Source organism: Gossypium hirsutum, chromosome D03, assembly GCF_007990345.1.
Source record: "Gossypium hirsutum isolate 1008001.06 chromosome D03, Gossypium_hirsutum_v2.1, whole genome shotgun sequence".
NCBI lineage: Eukaryota > Viridiplantae > Streptophyta > Magnoliopsida > Malvales > Malvaceae > Gossypium > Gossypium hirsutum.
In genome coordinates, this window is record NC_053439.1 from 1,503,138 (window position 1) to 1,517,871 (window position 14,734).

Here is a 14,734-nt window from a genome sequence, read left to right on the forward strand (position 1 = left end):
CGGTTGCAAAAATTTGGCCCACCTTTACCACTCATATGAATCATGTCTTCTCATATGGTGTGCCATCATCATTTGCTTCCCCATAATTTTTTTTATTAAATTTGAGTGGTAAAGAATTAGATGTCTTTAAAATGAAATTTCGGGTTTAAGTGAAAAAAATGATTTTAGAAGAGCTTATTTCCAATTTAGAAGTTAAACCCTTTTTTAACTCCAAATTTAATTAATATCCAATATGAATATAGAGTCTATATTCATTCGAGACCCAAAGATGGGTTAAATTTCTAATTTTTTTATTTGGGTTACTACAATTTTTATGATTTGAATTTTATAATCACGTTTACTTTGGTCACCAAACTTAATAAATAAATTTATTATACAACATTTTAATATTGGTCACCAAACATGAACCTAATTACCAAGTTCAAGGATTAAAAGGTATGTTACCCATTTTTTTCTTCTCTTTTCTTTTATTTTTCCTGAATTTTTTTGTCACTATAACTCCATAAATAAGTTTGTAACTCAAGTTTTTCTTTTCTCTTTCTTTTCACTGTATTCATACATATTTTGCAAAAGGAAAAAATGTTTTTTTTTTTGTCTTTTATGTGATTTGGACATTGGAATCTTATCTATAACATGTTTTGGGCTAACTTGAAGTACTGTTGTTTTACCCTCATTACTTGTGGATAATGTATGAAGTAGGCTCAGCTAAGTTGGCTGCTAAATGTCTTAGCTTTGTTTTTTCAACTTTTGTAACCCCCAAACCCAACCCCTTGCCTATGTGGTCAATGGTCACTTTCCTTGTTTCTTTATTTTAGACTCCATTTTAGCATTGTAATTTGAAATTGGTGAGATTTATTGGGTAGTTAATTCATCTTTAGATTGTCTCTAGTACTTTGTTGAGAATCAACATATTGTGAGTAACTATTTGATGAGTCTAGTTTTCTTATGAAGAAGTTAATCCCTTCCATAGAAGCTAACAATTTTAATTTGTTAAAAATTTAAAATTACCATTATTAAAAATATGGTAAAAGTATCATAAAAGTTCTCGTATTAAAAATCGAATTACATTTCATCTATTTTATTGTACTTTATATCAAAAAATAAATTAATCTTTTCATCTCTACTATTAAAAATTAAAACATTGTCCGTCAAACAATTGATTAGTCTTCTAAATATGGTGTCTCCTGATAAAAGATTTTGTATCTCATATTTCACTGAAAGCTAGCATGCCGTAGCTACCCAATCAACCTGAATTTTTCCTCGAAAGCGCCCACCCATCAACAGAAACCAACAATTTTTAATTGTTAGAAGCTTAAAAAATAAGATTATCAAACATGTTTAGATTTTGGTAGATGAAAGAAGATTTGCAATTTTATTAAAGTTAGTGCATTGATGATGGAAGAAATATATATGCCAGAAAGGGTTGACCTATATCATAGCTTTTATTAATAATATACGCATATATCATAATAATTAAATTAGTTTTCCATGTTCAACCTAAGAAAATGGCAAAACCCAGAAATCTTTTCACCTGCTGCTCTCTGCTAATGGCAATCATGTTTGGTTTTTCATCATCAGTTCAATTAAATGACCCTGGTATACTTCCTGTTTTATTGTTTTTGTTTTTATGTTTTAATAATATTGGGTTTTTGTTTTAATATCTGATAATTTCTCCCATAGATTGGTACTTCTGGTTTCCCCTCTATGCTTGTGCTTGTATTGTCAATCTACTAAATTGGAGAATCTCAGCAAAAGGGTATATCAAACATGTTGCACAAGTGGCACTGTGTCTTGGAGTATTGTTGTTTATTAAGGTTGTGGTTGAAGGTTATGTAAGAAAGATAGCTGGATTGTGGTCATTAGATTTGGCTGAGAGAGTTGTTAGGGAGAAAACAGGGAGTTTGTTGGCTGTAATCTCCATGGTTTTGCATTTGGTATGTTTATCAGAACCAGTGGACGCTAAGCAAAGAAAGAAGAGGAAAATTGTTGGAAGAGGTGTTGTTGCATATGGTGAGTGATACTAGAACCACATTTGTTTTCTACTTGCTTAAATCACTTTTTGAGCTTCAACTAAATATTTTGGTGCCTAATTCTTTTCTTCCGAGTTAAAATATTGGGTTTGAACTTTTTTTTATTTACGGTTGTCGAGGCTCGGACTTTTTTTTTATCTAAGGACAATTGTTTTCATATTGGAGATGAAACTTTTAAGGTTTCAGGGAAATTTAAAGGATTAACTTGAAAAAAAAAAAGTTTTAAGCACTAACGTAGGAATAATTGTCTAGTTCAAGGTCTAGCTTAGATAAAAAAAATATCAGATCCAGATGTGAAAAAACCTGCGAAGTTCAGGTCCAAAAAGTGATTTAACCTTTTTCCATTTACTTTCATTTCTTGAACTTTCAGCTTTCAAGGCTTAATTCTTAAACAGGAATGGCAGGCTTAGTGGCATTCAGTTATGGGCTTCCTTTTGTGTTCTTTGTGATTCAAAAAGGGGAAATGAGGTTCTAAACATCAGATTGGTGGATTCTGTTTTTTCTGGAGTTTAATGATATCCATGTTTCAGCTTGTTTCTCGAGAAAATTTGCTTATGACTCACTTGAGGGAACTACATATGACAGTTTTGTTTATTTTACTATATGTATGGATGTCATGATTGAGTATTTAAGTAACTTAATGAAGATAAAGCACGGTAGGAAGAATTGTTCAAACTTTATACAACAGAGAGCAAACTACAGAGATTAGAGAATGTCACAAAAGGCAAACTACCAGAAAGAGGCAATTCATGCATTAAAAAGAAAAAAACTGCTTTCTAACATACCTAGGCCAAGCTATCAACCTAAGAACTGCGATGGACCATAAAAAGGGAAAAAATTCGACAGCTAACTCGAGATAGAAGAAAAGGAAATAGGGGAGAGGGGAGAGTTTAGAAAGAGATCCAGTAAATACATTGCATGCTTTCATCCCATTTCGAAAAGAACTACCATAGAACCAATCTGGTTCAGTTGAAAATTCTGTACAGCAAGTTGCATGTCCTGTATGGAGCCTGTTGAACTCCAACTGATAGTGATTTGGTAGTTTATAGTCGCCCTAGTGCAAGAACCACCGGATAAAATGAAGAGCTGTTAGAATGCCAGATTTGATGGAGATAAAGCTCCTATTATGTTAGAGCTTGGTATCCGCAAAGAAAAATAGTAGATGCCATTGAGATCCCATAGTGCTCACTGAGGGTTTAGTAAAGGCGGCCCCTACATGTAGAAACTCCACATTGACATGGATATCCTTGTGCAGGCAGCAGTTCATATCGATAGTCAAAAGTCAGCTCTTCACCTACAGATATCTGCAAAATAGTGAAATAGGAGGGGAAAGAAATGTCAAAGACATGCCTATTTAAAACCTTCTTTACCCAATTTGATAAAGGATGAGATGGATGAACGTGAAAGCAGATCGTAAAGTTTGTCAAAGTCGCGGATTTAACTTAGGCTCTAGACGTTCAAAAAGAAATTTGGATTTTGACAAAACTTGAAACGAAATTGAATCCAAGTCAGATAAAAAAATTAAAATAAATAACTAAAATAAAATAATAAATCAAAAATTAAGTAAGCAAATAAAGAAAATAAATGGAAAGATACAACGTAGCGTGTAGAAGTCCTAAGAAGCCTTGAAAACACAAAGAATCCACAACCTCTTTCAAGCGGCTCTAATTTTTCCTCTAAGATAAAAGCATTAGTAAGAAAAAGTTTGAAGATTATCCACACAATCTAAAAATATTGTTAAAACTCTTCTAAAAGAATCTTAAGAGAAATTCTTAAAAAGAAAAATCCAAAGAGAATTTATTAAATCAAAAGAAAAATAGAATAATAATGAATGCAAAGAGTTATATATAGGCTAGCTAAATAAATTTAAATAAAACTGCTAAGTATACTAGAGTTCTAATTTAATCTAAACAAGAAGTAGTTTTAAGCTAAACTTTTTTATTGACATAAAATTCCTAAATAACTTAAAATACTTAATAATTATAAAAAATTTGGAATAAAATAATAAAATAATAATAGCTGATAAATAAAATATTGGGCTCATATGTAATAAAAATTAAACTTAAAACTCAAACCCAATATGAAATGTCTAGACTTGTGAGATTAATTGGAGTTTTTGAAGTGAAATGCCTAAGCTTGTTACCATTTTCCACATGGGCTTGTCATCATAGATTGAGAGTTTAGGCCCACAAATATGATTAGTCTCTTTTAATTCATCATTACTTCGAAATTTATAGATTGAAACTTCTCTTGTTCTCAATTTTTTTTCGTGATAAAGTCTTGAACCACTAAGTTGAGTTTTGACTTTATCTGTTTAGTAGAGGTGCTCATGGGCCGGGCGGGGAAAAAAAATATAGGCCCGATTAAAAAATGGACCGGGCCTTAGGCACCACTTTTTTGGCCCGGGCCCGGCCCGGCCCGGCCCGAATATAATAAATATTTTTATTTTTTTAATTTTAAAATATTTTTAAAATACTTTTTTTTAAAATTTTTTTAATTTTAAAATATTTTTAAAATACTTTTTTAATTTTTTTAATTTTAAAATATTTTTAAAATAAATTTTTTAAATTTTTAAAATAAATTTTTGGTATTTATTTAAAAAAACGGGCCGGGCCGGGCCTAGGCTTATGAATTTTTTCCCGGCCGGGCTTGGACAAAATTCTAGGCCCATAGTTCGGGCCGGGCCCAGGCCTAGGACCCGGACCGAAATTTTTTTCTGGGCCCGGCCCGAACTCGGCCCGGCCCATGAGCAGCTCTACTGTTTAGATTTGGATCTCGTAATTGAGCATTGAGGGAAACTAAGCTCATCTTGATTATGATCTTTGAATTGGGCTGAGTTGCTTGTATCACAATTAAACTTTTTTTTATAACCATCTAAACCACACATCTTATTCCACAAACCATTTTCAACAATAGATCATCCAAGGTTCCATATATGCAACAGATTTGTACTCAATATTTTTGAGAAGCTGTTGGTGCAAGAGGCAGCAGCAAGCTGTTTTTGGTCTTGCTTGAGTAGTAAGGCTCGAGGCTTGGTGAAGAAGCAAACTCGGAAGCAGAAAAAAAACAGAAAGATGAAGCTAGCAAGTGAAAACAGAAAAGAGAGAAAAGAGATTGAATGAAAATGAGCTGATATTTTTCATTAACCCATGAACAAGGCATTAAGCCATTACATATATCAGTCAATAAGTAAAACAAACAAGTAATCACCTACTAACATACCTAACACCACTAAAATGCCTAGTAACTTGGTAAACTTGATTGAAAAACAAAAAAGCTTCTACCTAAGCTTGTCATTCAGCACCTAATTACATCAAAATGCAGCTACCAACTAAGTTTGATCCTAACTAAATACAAAACATTCAATTAAGGAAACCAAATGAATAGCTTCAGCTTGCTGCATCAATTTGCTGCTGAAGCACGTTCCTTGCATGGCCACCTTTGCTGCTATATGGGAGCTGACTTCAACACTCCTCCTCAGCTTCTATGCAGCAGACTCCTAGCTTCCTCTTCAGGCTTAGATATCTTGATACACCAAGAGGCTTTGTGAAGATATCGGCAATCTGATTTTCAGAACTGCAATGGATTAGCTCAATTTCTCGAGCTTGTTCCATTTCTCTTATCACATGGAGTTTGATGTTGAAATGTTTTGTCCTGCCATGAAAGACAGGATTTTTAGCAATAGCAACTGCTGACTTGTTGTCACAATGTATCACAGTTGCTTCATTCTGTTGTAGATTCAAGTCACTCAAAATTTTTCTCAGCCACATGGCTTGATTAACAGCATTGGCAGCTGCTACATACTCTGCTTCTGCTGTCGATTGAGCCACCATTGTTTGTTTTCTTGAGCTCCAACAAATCATAGCTGAGCCAAGTGTAAAAGCATAGCCAGAAGTGCTCTTCATGTCATCCTTTGAACCAGCCCAATCGCTATCAGTGTAGCCAATCAGTTTCAACTCTTCAGCCCTTTTAAACTGTATTCCATGGTTTAAGGTACCTTTAATGTATCTTAGCACCCTTTTCCCAGCCTTGTAATGTTGCTGGTTACAGCAGTGCATGAACCTTGATAGCATGCTTACAGCAAACAAAATGTCAGGTCTTGTTGCTGTCAAATACAATAAACACCCAACAAGGCTTCTGTAATCTGTTTCACAGACAGATTCATGTTCCTCCTGGCTCGATAGCTTTATGCCAATAGCCATTGGTGTGCTTACTGGTTTACAATTCTCCATTGAGAATTTAGCCAGCACTTTCAAGGCAAATGTCTTTTGTTTCAAGAAGATTCCTCCTTCTATTTGATTGACTTCCATTCCTAGGAAGTATGTCATCAATCCCAGGTCTGACATCTCAAACATTTTCTTCATTCTTGTTTTGAAATCAACCATCATAAGCTTGTCTCCTCCAGTCACGAGAAGATCATCAACATATAGTGACACAATAAGCTGTGTTTCAGCTTCATTCTTCTTAACATAGAGTGTTGGCTCACTAGCACTCCTTTCAAATCCCAAACTGACCAAATATGAGTCAATCCGAGCATACCAGGCTCGAGGGGCCTGTTTTAGGCCATACAAGGCCTTTCTTAGCCTATACACCAATTGTTCCTTACCAGGCACTATAAAACCTGGAGGTTGCTCGATGTATATCTCTTCTTCTAGAAATCCATTGAGGAATGCAGACTTGACATCCATTTGGTGGATTGTCCACTGATTCTGAGCAGCAATTGCAATCAGCAATCTGATTGTATCGAGTCTGGCTACTGGAGCAAATGTTTCCATGTAGTCCAGACCATACCTTTGACTGAAGCCCTTTACAACTAGCCTGGCCTTTAGCTTGTTTAAGCTTCCATCTGCATTGTGCTTCACTCGATAGACCCATTTTACACCGATAGTCTTTCTGTTGGCAGGCTTTTCAACCAACTCCCATGTCTGATTCTTTACAATCATGTTGATTTCATCAACCATAGCTTGTTTCCAACCTTCATCTGCCTCAGCCTCTTCAAAACTGCTAGGTTCTGCTAATGCAACCTGTGCCCTTTCATAAATATCTTCTAGGGGCCTTGTGCCTCTCACAGGCACATCATCAACATCCATTTCAGGTTCTAGCTGCTCAAGTTCAGCTTGATTAGGCACTAGGTCTTCTGAAATTGCTTCTGGCTCATTTTTCTCCCAATTCCAGCAGGCTTTTTCATCAAAGATGACATCTCTGCTCACTTGGACTTTGTTTGTCAAGGGATCCAAAACCCTGTAGCCCTTTTTGACTGAGCTGTAGCCTACTAGAACACCTGGTTGAGCCCTTTTAGAGAGCTTATCTCTCTTTGCTGCTGGTATTTGTGCATAACACAGGCAACCAAACACCTTCAGGTGTGCCAAGGAAGGCTTGAAACCAAACCAAGCCTCGAAAGGTGTCTCAGATGCAAGAGCTTTAGTGGGAAGCCTGTTCTGAAGGTAAACAGCAGTGTTTACTGCCTCAGCCCACATGGTTTTGGGCAGTTTCTTCTCAAACAGCAGACATCTGGCCATATCCATCAGACTTCTATTCTTTCTTTCAGCTACCTCATTCTGCTGAGGTGTGTAGACATTTGTAAGCTGATGTTTGATACCAGCATCATTGCAAATGGCTTGAAACTGAGCTGAAGTGTACTCAGTGCCATTGTCTGTCCTTATCGATTTCAGCTTGCAACCTGTTTCTGTTTCTACAGCATTTTTAAACTTCACAAACACTTGAGCTACCTCAGACTTGTGTTTTAAAAAGAAAATCCAGCAAAACCTTGTAAGATCATCAATGAAGAGGATGAAATACCTGTTTTTGCTGAGTGATTCAGTCCTCATCGGGCCACATACATCAGAGTGCACCAGCTGCAGTCTTTCAGTAGCTCTCCAAGCTGAATTTGTAGGAAATGGCAGTCTTGCCTGTTTCTCCATTTGGCAGACTTCACACACATCATCATGCTCCACTGAGCTGGTGAAGTTCTCTGCCATGCCCTCTTTGGCCAATCGAGCCATTGATCTGAAGTTGGCATGTCCAAGCCTTTGATGCCAAAGCTTGGAGTCTTCAACAGAGGCTGTGTATGCTGAGTTTGAGTCATTTGCCCAGTGAACCTCAAAGCATTTATCAGTCATTGTGACTGTCATAAGGCTTGATCCACTTGGATCAGTAATATGGCATTGTTTATCCTTAAACACAACAGAATAACCTTTCTCGAGCAGTTGAGCTATGCTGAGAAGGTTTCTGTCAATCTGTGGTACCAACAGCACATTTGGAATGATCTTGTTGCCTGTGGGAGTAGATATCAGCACTTCTCCTCTTCCTTCAGCCCTTATAAACTGACCATTTCCAACCTTGACCTTGGTTTTATAACTTCTGTCCAAGGTTTTAAACAAGGAGGCATTTGGTGACATGTGGTTAGTGCAACCACTGTCCAGCAGCCAGCCTTTAGAGCATTTCTTCTCTAAAGCTACACAGGAGACAGCAAAGACCTGTTCTTCTTGGTCACTACTGTCCTCAGCTACTCGAGCTTCAACCTTTGACTGCTGAAATTGATTCTGCCTTGGCTTACTTCTGTTTTTGCAGACCCTTTCAACATGGCCCTTCTTCTTGCAGTGTTGGCATACTGCATCTGGCCTAAACCAGCATCTGTCTTCTGGATGGCCAGGCTTCTTGCAATATCTGCAGGGCTGGTCATTGCTCCTTGCAGCATCAGGCTTAGGCCTGTTTTTCCAAGGTCTTTTGCCTCTTTGAGCATTAGTGCTCGAGGTTTCTCTGGCCTTGGCTTAAAATGCACCTTCTTGGTGATCTTCAGCTCTGCTAGCTCTTCTTTGTTCCTGAGCATAAAAGGTGTTGATTAGCTCAGTCAAAGAGATGCTAGCAAGATCTCTTGAGTCCTCTAGAGAGGATATCTTGGCCTCATATCTCTCAGGCAAAGTGGAGAGGACTTTCTCCACAATTCTTGCCTCATCAAAGTGCTCACCTAGGAGCCTTATGCTGTTAACCACTGCCATAATTCTATCTGAGTACTGCTTCACTGTTTCTTCTTCCTTCATCTTCAAATTCTCGAAATCCCTTCTCAAGTTTAGCAGCTGCTGTTGCCTTGTTCTCTCAGTGCCTTGAAACTCCTCCTTAAGCTTATCCCAGGCCTGTTTTGGAGTCTCACAGGCCATGATTCTGGTGAAGATGACATCTGACACACAGTTCTGGATGCAGGACATGGCTTTGTGCCTTTTGGTCCTCTCATCAGCATGTTGCCTAATCTGAGCTACTGTGGGATTAGCCCTCAGTGGTGCTGGCTCAGTATCTGTGTTGACAACTTCCCACAGATCAAAAGCCTGTAGGTAAGTCTTCATCTTGACCAGCCATATGTGAAAGCCTTCTCCATTGAAGACTGGTGGGGCTGCTGGTGAAAATCCTGAAGAAGCCATCAAGTTCTTTGTTTTGAAGCAACAGGTCCACTAAGACAAGAGCTCTCGATACCAATTGTTGGTGCAAGAGGCAGCAGCAAGCTATTTTTGGCCTTGCTTGAGTAGTAAGGCTCGAGGCTTGGTGAAGAAGCAAACTCGGAAGCAGAAAAAAAACAGAAAGATGAAGCTAGCAAGTGAAAACAGAAAAGAGAGAAAAGAGATTGAATGAAAATGAGCTGATATTTTTCATTAACCCATGAACAAGGCATTAAGCCATTACATATATCAGTCAATAAGTAAAACAAACAAGTAATCACCTACTAACATACCTAACACCACTAAAATGCCTAGTAACTTGGTAAACTTGATTGAAAAACAAAAAAGCTTCTACCTAAGCTTGTCATTCAGCACCTAATTACATCAAAATGCAGCTACCAACTAAGTTTGATCCTAACTAAATACAAAACATTCAATTAAGGAAACCAAATGAATAGCTTCAGCTTGCTGCATCAATTTGCTGCTGAAGCACGTTCCTTGCATGGCCACCTTTGCTGCTATATGGGAGCTGACTTCAACAGAAGCACTTACATCTTGACTGGCATAAAGACCAATGTGAGCTTGGTGACAATCCATGCTGTCCACAAGAACTTGATGATTCACAAGATTTTGCGAGCAGCTGAGAAGAATTCAAGGAAAGAAGACGAAGTTTTCATGAGTGCATCAATAGAAACTTGGGATTTCAAAAGTAGAGATATAGTATCATTCTCTGAACACAGCAAGTTGAACTGAGCCAATTAGCAAAACTAATTCCTTCAGAAATGTCATAAATGCTAAAGCCATTATTACACATAAATAGAAAATGGTGAACATATTTAAAATCTCTGGATCTTCAGTCACACAATTTTTATGGCCAAGTTACAACTTGGAAATGCCAGAATGGGAAAACATTTCAGTATGCGATAGCGGATACATATAGTGTATCCTCACCTATGATTGATGAACTGGCTCATATCATTTATTTGAGAACCAACCTGAATAGCTTGTACTCCTCAACATTATCAAATAGGATTAAAACTCTATCATAACCTCGATCAAGTTAGAGAGCCAATTCATTCAAAATGTCTCACAGCTCAGCATCGAAAACAGAGCAATTACCCAAAATATCTATTGTAGCCCAGAATCCACTCCCCATCATGAGAATTTGCTATTCCCCCCCCCTGGCCGTAGCAAAACTTCCATCATTTCGAACGGATCCATCTGTATACAAGCATACCCAATTACCATCAACGTGGAACATAAGTTCGAATCTTGGGAATTAATCGTAGAGTTTCTATTAAGAGAGATATATTGCTTAGCCCAACTATACGATATCTTAAAAATGTCATTTGCCTTCCAGGAAGCATCTTGAAAAATGAAAAGGTTGCAATTCTTTCAAAAGCGCCATGCGATAACCCCGAAAAGATTTTGCCACTCCACGTCTCCCAAGTGCCACTTCTGTTGGTTCTGCAAGTTTAAAACTAGTCAATCCTGCAAATTGTTGACATAAAACCTAGTATGCCACTTGATAAGAATTAAAAGATCCCAAATACTTCTAGCAGTAGTACAATTCCTAAGAATATCCTCAAAAACATGACCGCAAACCCCAAACGTCAACTCTTGGACAAAACCTCTGTGAACCATTTTTCTTGTGAGTAACCGATGCTTGAATACAAGCCAAATAATCTAACCTTGAGACCTAAATTTTCATGAAGTTCCATATCATCTTCGGATTCCACTTCCTAAATTCTGTATGCACCTAAAACAACCATTCTCCTTAAATAAATTCAACATTAAATCATGCATTATTGGTCTAAATCTTTATAAATTATCATAAATATGTTAAAAGGTATCACCTTATAATTTATGATGCATCATAGGTCAAAAGATTTACAACTCAAAGTTTTAACTTTTATGTACTTATAAAAAGAAAAAGTAAATCAAATCATCATATCAAGTATTATTAATGTTGATTTAAAAAGATTTAGCTTTATTTAAGTTGTTTAATAAATGCATATAATTTATTTTGGCTCTTATCAACCAACTAAAAAAAAGAGCTAAATTGATTTTAAAAAAATAATTTTATATAAAAATAACGAAATATATTACACGTGATTTTTTTAATTATTGATATTTAATTTGTATTACCATGAGAAAATTTCATTATATAAGTTTTAAAGTAGATTATGTAAGTAATTTATTTGTTAATTTTCATAATTAATGGTAGAGTTTTGACAAAATACTTACTTAGTAATCATATAATTAACCTAATCCTACTATTATTCGAACTAGAAGTTACTTTCCCTGCAAGAAATAAATTCATCCAATTACTATATATAAATATATATAAACATCTTCACTGTAATTAACTACCTATTCTTTTTGCTTTTTTTTTTCCAATAGATTGATGGCGTCTTATGATTTTAGCAGAGATATTTTATTTGAAATCTTGTCGAGGGCTGAATTGAAAACAATGAAAAAGTGTAGGGTTCTTTCGAAAGAATGCAATGATCTCACTTACGAATCTAGTTTTATGCGACTACATTCTGCAAGGACATCAACAATGGTAGGATATTTACTTCAGTCTTCGAGAGTACCGACTCAGTACTTGGTGTCAATAGCCGATTCAGTAAAACCAACTGCGTATTCTCCGTATGTAACTTATTTTTTACACCACCGTTTTAGGGTTGTAGCAGCGGCCAATGAAGGTTTGGTTTTATGTAGCCTAAGCAAATTTGGAGGTGACTCGTTTTATGTTTATAAACCAACTTGTAATGAAGGAGGGGAAGTCCTTCCGCCTCCAAATCCTCGATTTTGGAGGACAAAGATAAGCATGTTGGTGCTGCGATCGAACCCTTTACGGTTCAAAATTGTCCGACTCTCCGACAGCAAGGACGACGCTGTAGACCTCGATTCGAAATATTCCGACGAAGAAGATAATTTCAATGTATTATCCAATGAAAAATCATGGCATTGCGAGATATTTGATTCCAAGAGTTGGGAATGGAAACAATCAGACGACTTAAAATTAACATGCCACTACTCTTTCATGAACACTCAAGAAGTTTCTGTGTGCGGTGGCCTCCATTGGCTTATGTTCAACGACCAACAAGACAAGTACACCATATTATCTTTCGACGGAGACAAAGAGGAATGGACAATGACTTCACTGCCGGACTCACTTGGTCGAAAAACTCATCAGGATGATCAAATCGCCCATGTGTCATGCGAAGGGAAACTCGGGTTGATCAACCATAGTTATGAAACTAAGATGCTAGATGTTTGGATTTTAAACCATGAAAAGATTTGGGTTAAAAAACACACCATAAATTTGAAAAGCTTTAACGAAAAGGTTCTTCCTTCTCCATTTCTTTCCTTTTCCTTTTACAGTGCTGACACTCTGTTTATGATGGATTTGGGGTGCAAGTATTCCGTGTGGGTGTATTATTATAATTTCAAGACTGGTGAGTTGAAGGAGATATATGCTGGTAAATTCATTGAGTCGGCATATTTTATTCAAACAGATTCTGAACCTGTTCAGCTAAAGCCCGAGCACCATATATATTAATCTCTTACTCTTTAGTTCTAAAAGTTTAAAGGTGTCTGTATATTTTATTATATTTTTTATTTATTTATGAATGTAGTAATAAATTTTTTAAAGTATACCTCCATTAATACTCCTCTAAGAAAACCACACAACGATCTGCACACTATTTTGGGGTTTCTTCATAATATAAAAATACTGAAGCTCTATCTATCTTTCCACCTGACAAATACTGAAAAATCAAACACCTCAATGGCACTGCTCTAGGAGGAAAAAGAAGTCAAAATATAAACAAGATAGCAATCCTGCATGCAAGCACAGAAAAAATTAAATGGAAGCGACAATGTAGACATCTTTCATGCTTCATCCATTTATGGACTAACAGAAAAAAAACTACAAAAAAATAAATTCCTTATCCAACCACAAAGCATGCAGAACGATACTAACACTATTTCCAGGCCTAGCTTATATGATTACCTATGTTTGCTCAAACTGGGGTCTGGTGCTAATATTAATATTTAACATGTCAGTTTCCAGGAACTGAAGAGAGCTGAATACAGCTATCAAGAGTCCAAAAGGATGTGAAATCTAGTTGTTCAAGCTATGGCACTAAAATGTAAAAGTTTTAAGATATGACAACTTAGGGATTAAAAATAATACTTCTGATTTTAAAAACACTTTTGGAAGAAAAACTATGCAGAATAAGTTATTTTTAGCTGAAAATTTTAGCTTTTCCTCTCCCAAGAGTACTTTTGGTACTTAATTACTTGTTCATCCTTCCAATAACATAGTACTTTCTTTTCTTTTCTTGGTGCTTAATTACAAATATGTTAAAATCATTAATTAAAAATAAAAAATATTTTTTTAAATACTAATTACAAATATTTAATGGTTTATATTTAAATATTTAAAATATAGTTTATATATTCTAATTAAATTTTATAAATAATTAATATTTATTGTTTAAAAATATTTAAAATTTATATTTCATATATTAAAATATTAACAATAAGTTATAATAATCTTTTTATATTCTTACTAAAATATAATATTATTAACTAATTTAAATATTATTTAAATGCATATTTGTTACTTGAGAATAACATGTCTAAAATGAACATTTTATTTCTCAAAAGCACTTTTTGACAGCAATACTAAACACTAAAATTTTAAACACTCCAGCAATTGATGAATTTTTTCGACCAATGCAGAATTAGAACCTTTTAGCATCTTCTTCTGAATAGCTTTTACCCCTCAAGATTATCAAATAGGATTAAAACTCTATCATAACCTTGATCATGTAAGAGAGCCAATCCATTCAAAATGTCTCACAGCTCAGCATCGAAAATAGAGCAATTACCCAAATATCTATTGTAGCCCAGAATCCACTCCCCATCATGAGAATTTGCTATTCCCCCCGCTCCCGGCTGTAGCAAAACTTCCATCATTTCGAACGGATCCATTTGTATACAAGCATGCCCAATTACCATCAACGTGCGACCATAAGTTTGAATCTTGGGAATTAATCGTAAACTTTCTATTAAGAGAGATATTTTGCTTACCCAACTATACGATATCTTAATAATGTCATTTGCCTTCCAGGAAGCATCCTGAAAAATGAAAAGATTGCAATTCTTCCAAAGGCACCATGCGATAACCATGAAAAGATTTTGCCACTCCACGTCTCCCAAGTGCCACTTTTGTTGAATCTGCAAGTTTAAAACTATCCA

The 14,734-nt window shown here is 35.8% G+C and overlaps 2 protein-coding genes across 3 annotated transcripts; both read left to right on the plus strand.

Annotated features, from left to right (window-relative positions):
- The first annotated feature begins 1,435 nt into the window (after positions 1 to 1,435).
- On the plus strand, positions 1,436 to 2,710 carry LOC107909357 (uncharacterized). Of its 2 annotated transcripts, none has more exons than XM_016836844.2 (3): positions 1,436 to 1,596; positions 1,681 to 2,010; positions 2,401 to 2,710. In XM_016836844.2, the coding sequence occupies exons 1-3, from the start codon at positions 1,506 to 1,508 to the stop codon at positions 2,412 to 2,414; spliced, it is 435 nt and encodes a 144-aa protein (XP_016692333.1). In that variant the 5' UTR covers positions 1,436 to 1,505; the 3' UTR covers positions 2,415 to 2,710. The 2 variants fall into 2 exon arrangements, with proteins under 2 accessions (XP_016692333.1, XP_016692332.1); XM_016836843.2 differs by having other exon boundaries at positions 2,426 to 2,710.
- Positions 2,711 to 11,867: 9,157 nt separating this feature from the next.
- LOC107907809 (uncharacterized) lies at positions 11,868 to 13,028 on the plus strand. The gene has a single exon (XM_016835125.1). The coding sequence runs from the start codon at positions 11,868 to 11,870 to the stop codon at positions 13,026 to 13,028; it is 1,161 nt and encodes a 386-aa protein (XP_016690614.1).
- Positions 13,029 to 14,734: the final 1,706 nt, after the last annotated feature.

What these genes read in the sequence shown, in the direction of transcription:
- LOC107909357 (XM_016836843.2), top strand. Translation starts at nt 1,506, where the DNA reads ATGGCAAAACCCAGAAATCTTTTCACCTGCTGCTCTCTGCTAATGGCA. An exon ending in AGTTCAATTAAATGACCCTG is followed by an intron (nt 1,597 to 1,680) that starts GTATACTTCCTG and finishes TTTCTCCCATAG; the next exon opens with ATTGGTACTTCTGGTTTCCC. An exon ending in AAGAGGTGTTGTTGCATATG is followed by an intron (nt 2,011 to 2,425) that starts GTGAGTGATACT and finishes ATTCTTAAACAG; the next exon opens with GAATGGCAGGCTTAGTGGCA.
- LOC107907809 (XM_016835125.1), top strand. Translation starts at nt 11,868, where the DNA reads ATGGCGTCTTATGATTTTAGCAGAGATATTTTATTTGAAATCTTGTCG.